The 15,271-nt window shown below is 47.4% G+C and overlaps 1 protein-coding gene across 1 annotated transcript in view; it reads right to left on the reverse strand.

The window, feature by feature from the left end:
* Nucleotides 1-4,122: 4,122 nt before the first annotated feature.
* The window catches only part of ABHD8 (abhydrolase domain containing 8), a 28,897-nt gene continuing 17,748 nt past the window's right edge, over nt 4,123-15,271 (reverse strand). The window contains exons 2-5 of the mRNA XM_048497999.1: nt 12,819-13,533; nt 11,694-11,864; nt 9,907-10,123; nt 4,123-5,991 (exon numbers count right to left, since the gene is read on the reverse strand). Of these exons, the coding sequence (XP_048353956.1) occupies nt 5,836-5,991; nt 9,907-10,123; nt 11,694-11,864; nt 12,819-13,525 (1,251 nt within the window). The 5' untranslated portion in view covers nt 13,526-13,533 and the 3' untranslated portion in view covers nt 4,123-5,835. The remainder of the gene's footprint in view (nt 5,992-9,906; nt 10,124-11,693; nt 11,865-12,818; nt 13,534-15,271) is intronic.

The raw sequence follows: 15,271 nt of genomic DNA on the forward strand, positions 1-15,271 counted from the left end.
CCTGCTTTTAACGTTTGTATTCTTCCTTTCAGCGACAAGAGTGAAGTTAAGATGTGTGAAATCTGATTTTTATTGATCTATCTTCTGATTTAACTGATTTGCTTTCTAGGAATCTTTGGAAATCACAGTGCAAAACGAATTAACACCTTTTGAAGATGCACACAAGTGCTGGCTGAAAGAGGTCCAGGCGAAATCAGGCATCTGATTTACCACGCAGATCCTGTGTGTCTGTACTGCACAAATGCAGGAGAGCACTGCCAATTCTGTATGAGCCATTCTGCCTTTCCTTTGCTCCTGTGAAAGGAATGGTTCTCAGTCCCACCCCTTCTTAATATTCAGAGGTAGACTGCCCCTAAACAGGGTGGTTCCATATAGGTGTCAATATCTTGCAGTACTAGCTGTTCCCCTCCCCTCCCCAAAAAGATGAATGGGCCACAACCAGATGACAGCCCCTTCCCCCTCCCTTCTCTTTTTATTTCTCTAAGAAAAGCCAGAAAAAAGGAAAGAAAGCTGAAGAATATACATAAAGACAAAAATAAAATAACAGTGATGGCAGATCTGGACATTCATGTCTATAAATGGTTTCCAAATGTTTAAAAACAGATTCATGTGGAGTGGCTGCTTATATGCTATATGTTCCTCTAATCCAGTGGCTCTCAACCTGTGGGTTGGGACCAGTGGTGGGATTCAAAAATTTTAACAACAGGTTCCGATGGTGGTGGGGCCAACAGGGCCGGGTGGGGCATGACATGGTGGGGGCGTGGCCTGGGTGTTCCAGGGGTGGGGCGTTCCAGAGCGAGGTGGGCATTCCTCACTTGATGAGATTTGTTGTACCCAAGATTACCCCCTTGTTCCTAGTGGAGTTAATCATTAACAACCGGTTCTCCGAACTGAGAAAATTTTAACAACCGGTTTTACCGAATAGGTGCGAATAGGCTGCATCCCACCTCTGGTTGGGACCCCTTTGGGGGTCGAATGACCCTTTCACAGGGGTCGCCTAAGACTCTGCATCAGTGTTCTCCATCTGTAAAATGGATAAATATTAGTGTTGGGGGTCACCACAACATGAGGAACTGTATTAATGGGTCGCGGCATCAGGAAGGTTGAGAACCACTGTCTAATCCTTTAGGATAGTGTTTACCAAAACTTGTAACCCGCTCTGACAATCCAATATATGTGTCTTCTTACTTAGCTCTTAGAAAAAGATAATCTAGCTAACAGTGCCTCATCATTTTAACTTCCCTTTGACTAGCATCACCCCGCCTTTGAGGAAATCAAAGTGACATGCACAGTTCTTATTGGTTGTTTCCAAAATTGTGATAGTCGGAGGTACGCTGCCTCTGAGCATGGATGATGCGTTTAGGTATCAATAGTGGACAAAATGTGTTGAGCAGCTCTTTCTCCGTGAATGTAGCAACTGTATAGCCTTTAGGATGAAAGGACAGATTCGTCAGGCGGGGGCAGCGGGGTGCATCTTTACTTCCCCTTTCCTCATTCCGATCCGCCCCTAATTCTTGGTACCTGTCATTGCCTCCACAGCATCCAAGTGATGGGGCGAAACTTGTTGTCTGACCCAATAGGTGCCCTGTACCCAAACATTACAAACTTTTTCCGGGGTTCAAGAAACAGATCCACACCTGATGAGAATATAATACTTTATTTGGAAGTGTGGAATAACACTATTGTGCAGTCCTTTTCCATCTTCCAGATGGTGAGATCAGGTACAACAATCTCTGCTGTGAAGGTAGAGGGAATCTTGGAATTCCCGAGAAGAAACGTCAACAGACACACTACGGTGTGAGAACAGCGGTTAACAGTCCCCGAGAAAACAAAAACACCTTAAAATTGCGTGCTACAATGGCCTTGCTCCTAACCAGGATCGAAATCTGCTCTTCTGTCACAATTTGGTCAGTCTGTTTTGAGGTTATAAGAGTAGGTCCCTCCATCTTCCATCCAAGTTTGTATCCCTGCAGCAGAAGATGGAGGACCGGGCTTGACCTCCTGGGTGAACTGTATCCTGCGGCTTTGATTTCTGGCACTCACTCCATACCTTCTAAATACGGAGTTAAGATATTATTGAGCTAGGTTCAGCTAGAAAAGAGCTTGGTGGGATGTTGGGGTTAAAATTGTAATGGGTAATGGTACCCGCTCAATAACTTTAGATGGGGCAAGTATTGGATTCATGAAGCCGGAGAGGCATCATCCTTATGGGTGCTTCAGATATTACTTTTTAAAATGTATTCGTGTGCAGAATTATGTGGGTGTTTTTGTATGTTTTGGTTTTTAAGTTGATTACACATCCAAGAGCTAATAGGCTGAACTAGCCTTGCAGGAATGTATCCGACGAAAGACTGGCCAGAACATGAAAACCTTCCAGAAATATAGTTATCGCCGAAGGCTTTCACGGCCGGAATCACTGGGGTGCTGTGTGGTTTCCGGGCTGTGTGGCCGTGTTTAGCAGCATTCTCTCCTGACGTTTTGCCTGCATCTGTGGCTGGCAGCCACAGATGCAGGCGAAACGTCAGCATAGAATGCTGCTAGAACACGGCCACACAGCCCGGAAACCACACAGCACCCCAATATAGTTATCCCTTCCACGTTGCTGGGGTTAAGGGTGCAGAGCTCCCCGAAATCTGAAAATCCACGTAAAAAAATTTGACCCTCCCTTCATACCAGAATATAATTCTGATTTTTTTAAACTTTAAAACAGAAATTGTGTATATTTATGGTATTAGAAGATAAAATATGTTGTTATACAATTCTATTCATACATTCTATGCACTTGTGAGCTTCTAAACCTTTTCTGATTTGTCTGCTGGCCTTCATGTGTTGTCTGCGGCTTCCGCAAAACTCCCCCAAAATTCAAATTTAATTTCTTAGGTTGACCTGTGATGTATCAATAAACCCATGATGGGAAAGAGTTAACTGTACGCTCTTTTATGCTCTGGAGAAATAATGGAGTCACCCCTGAGCAACAGAGACTCTCCAGTTCCTTAAATTAAATGACATGATGATTGTACCCATCCATCCCAGCGTATGCCAGATGTATTTGTTCCAGCATCCTTGTTGCCAAAGCCTTCAACTCTGATCCGAATTCAAAAACCCGGGACAAGCAAACCTCAATGACACTCTGAAGGGGCGCTTCGCTTCCAAATCTAATGAAATGTGTTTTTGCTGAAGGATCAGTGAAAACCCTACAAGCCCGACCTGCCCCTAATACTGCAAGACTAGACGGTACCCGCTGTGGAGGAGATAGTGGTGAAGCGGAAGATGTCTGTCATGTTTAGGATTGTCTTTTTTTTTTAGGGTTATGGCGGTGGACATGGTCTGATCCAAATCAAGGACTGTGTTTGCTGTTTGCTTCTGAATTCAGTTAGATTTAAAAGTGCTTGACTTGCGCTTAGTTGTGTGCAGAGCACATTCTATAAGAGAGAGTGCAAAAGCAAAGTCGACGGTGGTGTGTGGTGTTTCAGTCCGGCTCCTCACTCAGCCAACACCTCCCCTGGCTCCAACAATTCATTCGTGAGGCACGCAGTCAACCCTTCGGAAGAAAAGGGCTGGTGCTCCAATGTGCCCCGAGCGCCAACATACTTCTCATTTCACAGGGCTAACTTCTGGCTCACATGTGCTCCCAGATAACACCCAGCTTTTGGTTGGAACCAACAATCACACCATGTTCACTTGGGTGTACAAAAGAAGAATCCTAAAGAACGACTTCCTTGGCTGATGAAGAACCAGGAACCAGGGGGCATACATTGAAAATGCTGGGGGGAAGAATTAGGACTACAAAAGGAAGTCACCTCTCCTTTCACGCGAACGTGCAGGATTGGTGTTTGGAAGGCGCCGCTGCAGGAGGGTGCGATGGCCACCAACCTGGATAGCTTTTAGTGCGGGGTCAACAAATTCTATGGAGGAGAAGTCGACGATGGTCACTCAGTCTTGATCCTCTTTGATCTGAGATTGCAAATGCCTTAACAGTCCAGGTGCTTGGGAGCAACAGCCGCAGAAGGCCATCGCTTTCACATCCTGCATGTGAGCTCCCAAAGGCACCTGGTGGGCCACTGCGAGTAGCAGAGAGCTGGACTAGATGGACTCTGGTCTGACCCAGCTGGCTTGTTTTTATGTAGATCTTGGAGAGCAGATTGTGCCCTTCCAAAGGGTTTCTGAGGAGGGGCCAAGATTTCCCCGCCCCCCCCCCCCCCAATATAATGCGATGGTCAGAGGGAAATCATACAAACTCAAACCTAGCCAAGCAAGCTTGTCACTATATTTATTTTGTGGAGGTGGAGCCCGACTAGAGCTGAATGTTTTATCTGGGAGGTGTTTAGAAGATGCACCCCACCCTGTGGAAGGTTCTTCTGCGCTACCGTAGCAGTAAGGAAGGGTCCCCTTGTTTCTTTTTCCCCAAAACTTTGCATTCCAGCGCCATTAGGAATGTATTTCAATCCCGAGGCCTGGAGGCTCAGCGACCAAACGGGAAGGCATCCAACGCTGATCTGAAATGGAACCTTTGTGCAGGCTGTGATGAAGCCACAACTCTTTGGTTACTTCCAGATCAAATGGAAAAGGAAGGGACAGAGGAAAAATACGACATAGTAGTGTGATGAAGCAGGCCCTCGCTATTTTCCTGTGTGTCTGTGCGTCTCCAAGAGGCCCCCCCCCCCAAGGGACAGCAGTAACATACCTATTGCTAGGAGGCTTTTCTATTATCCTGACATTCTTAGAAACTGGTTTTTTAGATTACACCAAAGAAAAACCCCGGGGGAAACAAGTTCTAGAGAGTATCGTTGCGACTTGTTTCTCTCCCTCGCAAGCAGAAAGAGAAGCAAATGTTTGCAAACAGCTGAAATAGTGACTGAAATAGTCACCGGTCTACCACTGGGACTTGACTTTCGCTCCTCGAACCCAAGATCAGACAGGTCAGCTCTGGGCCTGTGATCTAGGCGCACGTTTTGTATTGCTTGTGAGCTGTAAAACAGAGGAAATGGCGTCTCTTATGTGTGAGCAGGCTCCAGAATCTTAGGGAGATCTAGATTTGGGATGGACGCAAAGAAACATCTCTGAGACAGGTAGGTGATGTATAACTTACACTGGGCAGCCTCACTTGAACTTGATCCACTGCAGAGCCAGGCGCTGTATGAACAGCAGCCTCAAGGTGGTCATTTGGCATCTTGGCAGAGTTCACACACCACCCCTGCTCCTTCCGATGCGTCCTTCCCGCTTTCCCAACTCAGCCACTGCAAAGAGTTTCATCGGCCAAGACCGACGTGCCACAACCCTTCAAGAACCAGCAAGAGAGTTGCAGACGGGTTCTTAAATTCCATCCGTGCCATTTTCCTCTCTGTGCGGCAATTGCCAATGGTCCTTTCTGTGCTCAAGTTAGCCAGGTGAGCCAAGCTCAAGGAGGGACTGCCATCTTGGCCCAGTCAAGGTAAGGATGCACCCACGGCTGCCTGTTTTCGTTCTCCGCTTTGTTTCACACCCAGAGCGAGTCCTTTGAGGCTTTGCCGCAGCCATCTCTCTGGCCTGCCTGAGGCAGAAGCACAAGAAATGAATGAGGTTGCTACAAACGGAATCGGGATGAAAGCTTAGCGTGGGCAGGATCTCCCTTTCTTCCCAGCATCTGAGATTTCACTTGGTTTCTGCCTTGGGGCTGGCAATGCTCAGCCTCTACATCACCCACCCTGCTATTTCACAGCTTCCCCCCTGAGGTGGGGTGGGCTTCTCCCAACAGGCAAGCCTTCTGCCATCGCAGATTCCCATCAGGAAAGTCCCTCCTTCAGGGGAAGCAACAAGGGAAACGGGTCTCTCTCCTGTGCGCACCCCCGTGGCTTTTTATTTCTTCTCCGTTTCTAGCCCGTCGCCTGCTGGAATCATCTCTGGCTCCCAGAGCAGGAATTCGTGCAAGAGCGTGTTGACTGTCTCTGGACATTCCATCATGACCATGTGGCTGCCCTCGTCGATCACCTTCAGAAAGGCGATTAAGAGGATCTGGGGATAAAGAGGGGAGGAAAACTGGTTTACCACAAGGTCTCTACTTCCCAGATGCCTAAACTGAAAAGGGTAATAAAAAGAGCGCTGAAGATACTTGCTCAGATATGCACAGAGGAACAGCTAAGTATCAACTACACAAAGACCAAGATAGTGCATTTTAATGCCAAATTTAAGAAACTGAAATGGCAGTTGTTAGGTCATCAGATTGAACAAATAAAAGTGTTTCAAATACCTAGGTGTGGTTTTCCAGTACAACAGAAAACCCTCAGCCCATATACAAACAGCTATACACACAGCACAAAGGAGCTCACAGGCAATCCTAAAATATTTTCGATCACAAGGGGGTGGATTTATTCCAGCTGCAATTAGATTATTTGAAGCTAAATCCCTGGCACAACTCACCTATGGAGCTCCATTGGCAATAATTTCGGATTTCACTCTATTAGAGAGAGTCCTATCCACATTCCTTAGAGCTCTTTTTAACACTCCTAAATGTACAGCTAATGTAGTGTAGCTGCCCCGTACCTGTCCAATATAACATCTATGAAATGCCGCTGGGCCTTTTCCAGGGCCCGTTTTGACGCTTTTCCATCAGCTAATCTAATGGGCAGATTTCAAAAAATCCCACGACATAGGAGACCGAGTTTCTCTTATATCTCAGCAAGTAGCTAAATTTTGCATGCTGGCAAATAGTAAGAGAAGAATCATGTTGGGATCAAGAGCCAGACCACACGAGGGTGACCGTAATAATGCTACAAGCTGATGATATTTTTTTGTGTATAGACTTGTATCGTGGATTTCTGTACAAATTCGATTTTTCTTTTGTTTATTGTTCTTCCTTTTTCTTGTTCTTCTCTACTCTTTTTTGCTGGCCTAATGGCCGTAATAAAACTGAAACTGAAAACTGAACTGAAAAGGGTAATACTCTGCCCAACCCCCTCGTAAAGAAAGTGTAATTTTCCTTTTACGTTTACTTAGTAGTCATTCACCCAGCATGACAAGCAATCGGTCTACAACGAGACCCCTTGCCCCTCATTAAGGCCATAACCCCGGGTTTGTGTTTCCACAGAGGAAACTACATGTTCCAGGAGAACATTCCAAAAAACCAACCTGACAGATCTCAAGAAGGATCACAAATGGGCAAAAGGGGGATGGGGGGGGAGGCCATAAAAATCAATTCACAGACATTCTGTTTCAGCCTTCAGACTTGGGGGAACTTGCTGGGAACTATTTAGAGCTGAGAGAAAATCTGTATCAATGTGGTCCATGCTTAGGTGCTTTTTCTAGTTTTGTGTGTGTGCAAAGTGTCATTCAGCTGCAACAAACTTCTGGCAACTCTAGCAAGGGGCTTTCCAGGCAAGTGAGAAGCAGAAGTGGTTTGCCATCGCCTTCCTTGGCAGTCGCCCTTCCAAGTTACCCACCCAGCTTAGTTTCCAAGATCTGACAAGATCAGGTTATACTGTGCCATTCCACAGCTTCTTGTTATCTGAGCGTTATTGCAGAAGGCAATACAGGAACCACTGTGGTGCTGCAGTTAAGCGTGCTAGGGTGGTTCGAATCCCAGTCCTGCCATAAAGCTTGCGAGAAGCCAGTCATAACCTACACCAGTGGTGGCGAACCTTTGGCACTCCAGATGTTATGGACTACAATTCCCATCAGCCCCTTCCAGCATGGCCAATTGGCCATACTGGAAGGGGCTGATGGGAATTGTAGTCCATAACATCTGGAGTGCCAAAGGTTCACCACCATGGACCTACACCAGGGGTAGGGAATTTAGCGGCTCTCCTTGAAAGATGTGCTCAGGAACTACAATTCCCATCAGTCTCTTCCAGCACATGGCCAATTGGCCATACTGGAAGGGGCTGATGGGAATTGTAGTCCATAACATCTGGAGTGCCAAAGGTTCGCCACCATGGACCTACACCAGGGGTAGGGAACTTGCGGCTCTCCAGATGTTCAGGAACTACAATTCCCATCAGCCCCTACCAGCATGGCCAATTGGCCATACTGGAAGGGGCTGATGGGAATTGTAGTCCATAACATCTGGAGTGCCAAAGGTTCACCACCATGGACCTACACCAGGGGTAGGGAACCTGCGGCTCTCCAGATGTTCAGGAACTACAATTCCCATCAGCCCCTACCAGCATGGCCAATTGGCCATACTGGAAGGGGCTGATGGGAATTGTAGTCCATAACATCTGGAGTGCCAAAGGTTCACCACCATGGACCTACACCAGGGGTAGGGAACCTGCGGCTCTCCAGATGTTCAGGAACTACAATTCCCATCATCCCCTACCAGCATGGCCACCTCGCCATACTGGAAGGGGCTGATGGGAATAGTAGTCCATAACATCTGGAGTGCCAAAGGTTCACCACCATGGACCTACACCAGGGGTAGGGAATCCAGTGCTCTCCAGACAGCTCAGGAACTACAATTCTCATCAGCTCCTACCAGCATGGCCAATTGGCCATACTGGCAGGGGGCCGATGGGAATTGTAGGCCATAACATCTGGAGCGCCAAAGGTTCACCACCATGGACCTACACCAGGGGTAGGGAATCTGCGTGCTCTCCAGATGTTCAGGAACTACATATTCTCATCAGCTCTCACCAGCACAGCTTCACTGGCCATACCGGGAAGCGGCTGATAGGCACTGTAGTCCATAACATCTGGAGTGCCAAAGGTTCACCACCATGGACCTACACCAGGGGTAGGGAATCCAGTGCCTCCTTAGATGTTCAGGAAGGAGCCTCTCATCAGGCCTCCCTCACCAAAGTACGGGCCACCGGGCCATACTTCGGAAGGGGCTCGATGGGAATTGTAGTCCATAACATCTGGAGTGCCAGAGGTTCACCACCATGGACCTACACCAGGGGTAGGGAATCCCAGCGGCTCTCCAGATAGCTCAGGAACTATTACTTTCCATTTAGCCTCTACCAGCATGGCCAATTGGCCATACTGAAGGGGGCTGATGGGAATTGTAGTCCATAACATCTGGAGTGCCAAAGGTTCACCACCATGGACTCACACCAGGGGTAGGGAACTCAGTGCTCTCCTGAATCCGAGCACTACAATTCCCATCAGCCCCTGCCAGCATGGCCAATTGGCCATACTGGCAGGGGCTGACGGGAATTGCAGTAGTCCATAACATCTGGAGTGCCAAAGGTTCACCACCATGTGGAATTTACACTCAGGGGTAGGGAACCTGCGGCTCTCCAGATAAACAGGAATCCAGCAATTCCCATCAGCCCCTACCAGCATGGCCAATTGGCCATACTGGAAGGGGCTGATGGGAATTGTAGTTCCTGAACATCTGGAGAGCCGCAGGTTCCCTACCCCTGACCTACACCAAGGGGTGTTGTAAGGATAAAAAAAAGGGGGGGGGAAGGGAAAATTATGTGGGCCGCTGTGCTCTCTTTGGGGGAGAGGCAGGATACTGGATAGACGGGTATTGTCTCCCATTCTGCATTATAACATCAGTGCATCACGTAAGTACGTCAGTGCCATCAAAATCACTTATGGCAACCTCAAAAGACAAGTGAGAAGTTTGCCCTTGCCTGCAGTCTCCCTTAGCGGTCACCCTTCCAAGTATTGACCCTGCTTAGCTTCTGAGTTCTGACAAAACTGGGCTAGTCCATCCTCCGTTCTCTCCCTGGTATGGCATGTAATCTTCTAATATTTCAGGGATGCCCGACCCATGGACTCCCATTGCACTTTTCGAGGTCTACGAGAGTTACTTGAACAGTTCTGAAGTGCATTGAAAAGCAACAAAAGCCCATTGTGTGGTCATCTATTCAACAGTCGGTTGTTTGATTCAATTCTACCGGAAGAGCGGCTCTGTTGTAAACGGTCATTGGCAGCAGATGGTAGTTTAAGCTATGTGGGAGGAACAGCCCTGTTTGCAAACCATACCTCAGCCATACGCTGGTCCTCCTCAATGGGAACAAATTTGTCGTGCATTCCATGCACCAACAGCACTGGCACTGTCAGCTCAGCGTGGTAGACTTCATCTCCCTCTGGCCAGTACTGGCCGCTCATCATGGCTCTCAGTACGAAGGACGAGACGTTGAAGGCGTTCCCTTCCTTCAGCAGTTGCTTCTCCTTGGCGCCTTGGCGGGCAAAGCCGGCCCTGCAGCGGACGAGGGAAGCAGTAGCTAAATAGGCAATCTGGAATTACAAATGGAGGCTGAGACCCTCCTCAAATTCTACCCCAAATTTCTGCCTGGCTTTTGGATATTTTTTAACTGCCTTCTCTTTCTTCTGCCGTGAAAACAGAAACATTACATGGTTATCGAGTAGCAAGTGACTTCTGGCGACCCCTGCAAGGGGTTTTCGAGGCAAATGAGAAGCAGAGGTTGTTTGCCACTGCTCTCCTCTGCAGAATCCTCCTGGGTGGTCTTCCTTCCAAGCACTGGACCCTGTTTAGCTTCTGAGATCTGATGAGAATGTGCTAGACATGCCGCCTTCCTTCTCAACAATAACATTAGGAATGTCCTTTACGTGTGTGATATGCTCTCTCATCAGTTCCTTGGCATTTTTCCATTGACTTTCATAAAGATGCTGAGGACTGATCCCCAGGATATTCTCCATGAACATGTTGAGGGCTACCATTAAGTACGGTTGCCAACCTCTAAGTTACACCTGGAGATCTCCTGCTATTACATTTTGATCTCCAGATGACGAAAAACAGTTCCCCTGGAGAAAATGGCTGCCCTGCAGAGTGCACTCTATGGCATTATACTATGATGTGTTCCTCTTGTGATAAATGAGAAATGTGTTTTCTACTAGGAATGAGTTGAGTCATAAGGGAGGATGCTTGTGGCAGGACAAGATAAGACCGCTGGAGGGCAAAGCTTGTATCAGATTGTACCTATTGAGCATGCTTAATAGGCTAATGCATATTAACTTCTCTTCCTGCTCTGACAACAAACTGTATTCTAATGAGCATACAGGAAGACTATGGGAGGGGACCACATATTATTTTATTTTATTATTTTTTTATTATTGCATTTATAAACCGTCCCATCCCCTAAGGGAGTAACATGTAAATAGATGGACCGGAAAGTTGTGACTCTAAGTACCCTTTGCCAATGGGGGAACAGAGAGGGAGTGCCGAATTCGGGAGAAAGGATATATTGTTTCGGCAGAGTCTGCCCATGTGGGGACGGCTCCCCTTTTCTTTGCAAATAAAGCTACTTAAAACTCTCTTCTGTTGGCTTGATATTTGGTGAAGAAATATTGGGCACCACACTCTTCCCAGACTCCCTCAAAATCTCCCTCTTCCCTCAAAATCTCCAGTTCTTTCCCAACTCTAGCCAATGAGTTAGTTTGCCTACAAGACGGAAGAGGAAATGGGAAGCATGCGGCACAGCACAGTTTTTCTAGCAGGGCATTCTGTGTACAGTCAGTGAGATGGCCTTCCACTTTAATCCTCCAGAAACCTCTTCACCCCCAGCCCCCATACGGTTATAAGCCTCCAGGTGGGGCTTTGAGACCTCCCAGAATTACAACTGATCTCCAGGTGATAGAGATCAGTTCCCCATGAGAAAATGGCGGCTTTAGAGGGTGACTGTATGGCATTATACCCCTTAAGGTCCTTCCAGAAATCCTGCCCCCCCCAAGCTCCACCCCCAAAACCTCCAGGAATTTCCCAAGCCAGAGCTGGCAACCCTCGGCCCCTAATGTCTCAGGTTACTCACTTGAGAAAGCTCCAGGCCAGACATGGCGTGAGGCAGCGGAGGACACAGGTTGGCATGTTGAAGATTGAGCAGAGACTGGGCTCCAAAGCCGTTGGCCCTCCACCATTGATCATGATGACCTTGTGAACCAGATCTGGGTACTCGTGGGCCAGGAATGTGCAAAAAGACACCCTGCATTGGGGTGAAAAATACACAAATGAGGAAGAAAAACAATGTTGGGGAAATACTTCAGGAACACACAGAGAATGCAGTCCTGCCCCGTTTAAACTGGATTCCACCTTTCTATCAGTCTGTTGAATTCTATTTATTTTTGTATCAAACTTTTTTATTAGTACTTAAAAGTCTTTACATCACCAGAATCACAAAGAGAAATTCACCGAAGTATAAGGTAATTTTTTGCATTATTATATGAGATTACTCATTTTTTTTCTTTATTGGTTTCTGTTTTAACAATCCTTACCCTTCAAAACCACTAAACATCGATGTATTTTTGCTGTTTTATCCAAATGGTCTATCAAGGGTTTCCAATGGTCCAAAAACTTAATTAAAAAAAATGTTAGCTTGAGCCATCTCTGCCAACTCTAACATTTTTGCCCACCATTCTTCAGTTGCAGGTATAGCTAGCATTTTCCATTTCTGTGCACAGAGCAGTGGTTCCCAATCTGGGGTGCATGTACCCCCAGGGGTATGAGTCTATGCATTTTGGGGTATACAAAATAAATTACATAATGGGCTTATTACTATGAGGGAAATGGGAAGATCTACCTTGGACATGTTCTAGATCATAGGTTTCAAACTCGCGGCCCTCCAGATATTATGGACTACAGTTCCCATCATCCCCTGCCAGTATCATGCTGGCAGGGGATGTTGGGAGCTGTAGTCCATAACATCTGGAGGGCCGCGAGTTTGACACCTGTGTCTAGATAAAGCAGTGTGCATATATATTCGGAAAAACAGAGATAATTGGCTAAATTGTGGTGGGGGAGCAGACACTCAGCCATCTCCTGTATTTTAACAGAGATCTGATGATACAGAGATGTCAAGGAGCCCTTTTCTTGCCTCTTGCTTTCCCAGAAGTAACTTGTACGGGACAGGGCCCACCCACTCCACCGATTCGCTTCTTACCCGTACGAGTGTCCAATAAGGATGTTTCTCTTCTTGGCATAGCGCTTGAACACGCTGCGCAAGTCTTCCGCCAGGGCGTAGAAAGTGTAGGCAGCAGCAATCTGGGGGGCCGAGCTGCACCCGTGGCCTGCAAGATCTGGGGCCACAACCTCATACCCCAACTTGGAGAAGAAGTCCAGTTGTTCCTTCCAGATGTCCAGAGAGCCTCCCACCCCATGGATGAAAAAGAGGACCACGTCACCATGGGTCCCTTTGCAGCTGGTAATGTACTTGGAACAGTCAATATTGACTGTCTTCTTCGGCTTGCGCCGGCGGCGTTTGATAGCCGTGGCGGAGGGGTTGGCCGAAGGCGGGGCCGTGGCGTTTGCATCCGAGACATCCACTTCCACGGTGCTGTTGGGTTCTGCGCCATTCTGGCAGTGGAGGATATCCGAGCGCACAGCATCGCCCAGGTTCTCGATGACCATCTGTCCGTTGCGATAGACCGTGATCCGCCGTTTGCAGCGCACCGCTCCCGTTTCCCGGGGTACTTCCTCTGTCCCGGCCGGCCGAACTGGAGCCAGGTGCTTCACACGCAGGACCCGCCCAGGCTTCACTTCAATGAAGCTGTAGCCGTCGCTGGACTCGATGCTTTCCAGAGGCCCGACAGCGTTGGACGTTTTGCCCATCAGGCAACATAACAGCCCCTCGGTGATGCTGGTCAACATTGTGATTCCTGCAGCCGAGAACAACGAGAGCAAAACGCAGCCATTAGCAGGGAGAATGCTTTAGCCCTCCAGGCATCCCCTGTATGCCCCCATCCAAAAAATATTATTAAAAATCAATACTGTTGACGAGGAGGAGCCAAGGTGAGAGGCAGAGTGCCTTGCATAAAGCTATCCCAGCACATTTAATGTAGAGTCAAGCTTCCCCCCATCTCACAAAAATCTCTTGGTGTGTAGATCAGTCTCTTAGTGCAGGGGTCCCAGGGATGCCATAGTACCTGGGGACACCTTTTTCTGGCACCCGCCAAACGTTCTTCAAAAAATAGATGGGGCCATGGCAGAGGTGGGGCCAGGGGAAACTACGCCCGGGACGTGTGTATGCTCTGCACCCCTGCTGCGGTGCTGCCTGCCCTGTCCCAGAATGTCATGCCACACCCCCTTGACGGCCCAGCCATGCCCCCACTGCTTCTCTGCCTGGGGCATTGCAGCCCCCACTCACCCAGTGGGCGCTACGCCTCTGGGCCAGGGGTCACTTTTGCCCACAAAGGCTTCTGGTTAGCTACTGGAGATTTTAATGTTTTTACAGATATTTAAAAATGTTATTCTGACAACAGAACAACCACCACCACACAAGGATCTACCCGGTGTGACTGAAAGTAAACTGTGGCAGCCATTTTGTGCCTGGCTCAGTCTCCTGTGGCAGCCATTTTGTGGCTGTGACCACCATGTGGTGTTTGAAGTCAAAAGGTGCTTTCATCTAAAGGACACAGGAGGAACAGGCTCAACAGATAAATGGGATGAGTTAAGAGTTTTTTATTGTTTCAATTTTTGGGTTTTACCCTGTATCTTCTGGACAGTGGTTGCAAATAAATAGATTCTCGTTAAGTACAGTAATTTCGTGGACTGTAGATCCAAGAACAATATTCCCTTTTTATTTTTCTCCCATAGAAGTGGATAGTTGCTACAAATGTAAATGAGATGCTGCTGTGGTATATGGGCAAAAGCCACCTTCAACCCTGAAAACAACCTTGCAAGGTAGGCCAATTATCTTCCATGCTGCAAACAAGAAGGAACTGCCCAAATGCCAATGAGTGAGATTAAAGCCACGGACTTTTTGATTAATAGCTCAAGTTTTTTAACTGGTACATGGCATAGTGTACATGTAATTAAATGCCCACACATGAACACGACACTGCACCTAACCTATTAATCCATTCAATCAGAATCAATTAGGGTTTTTTTGTAAGTAAGCAGATCTTAATAGGTTTTTTTAAAAAAGAAATTTGGTGAAACTTTCACAATCTGTTTATTAACATACCTGGTTTTAGAAGTCTGGAAAGGGAAAATAAATACTACAGCAGGTAGTGAAGACTCTTCACCAATCACAGAATCCCAGATAGCAACGGTTAGCAAACAGTGACCCCGATATGATAAAGTTATGAGTGGGAAGCGTTGTGCATATTGATGTATTGTCAAAGGCTTTCATGGCCAGAATCAACTGGCTGTTGTGGGTTTTCTAGCCACACAATCTGGCAAACCCATAATAGCCATTGTATACATCCCCTATCTATCCAAAGGCCCCAGGTGCAAGTTTGGGAGCTTTGACGACCAGAGAAGTATGATTAACATCAGCAGGGATTAGTCTGTTTCATAAGTAGATCCTCCATATCTAGGAGCAGTCTGCATGTCAGCTTTTGGAGAGAGGCAAGCAGAAAAGGAAGGCGTCTTGCTTCTTCTTGACTTGTTTGC

This window comes from Sphaerodactylus townsendi, linkage group LG05 (assembly GCF_021028975.2).
Source record: "Sphaerodactylus townsendi isolate TG3544 linkage group LG05, MPM_Stown_v2.3, whole genome shotgun sequence".
Classification (NCBI taxonomy): Eukaryota; Metazoa; Chordata; class Lepidosauria; order Squamata; family Sphaerodactylidae; genus Sphaerodactylus; species Sphaerodactylus townsendi.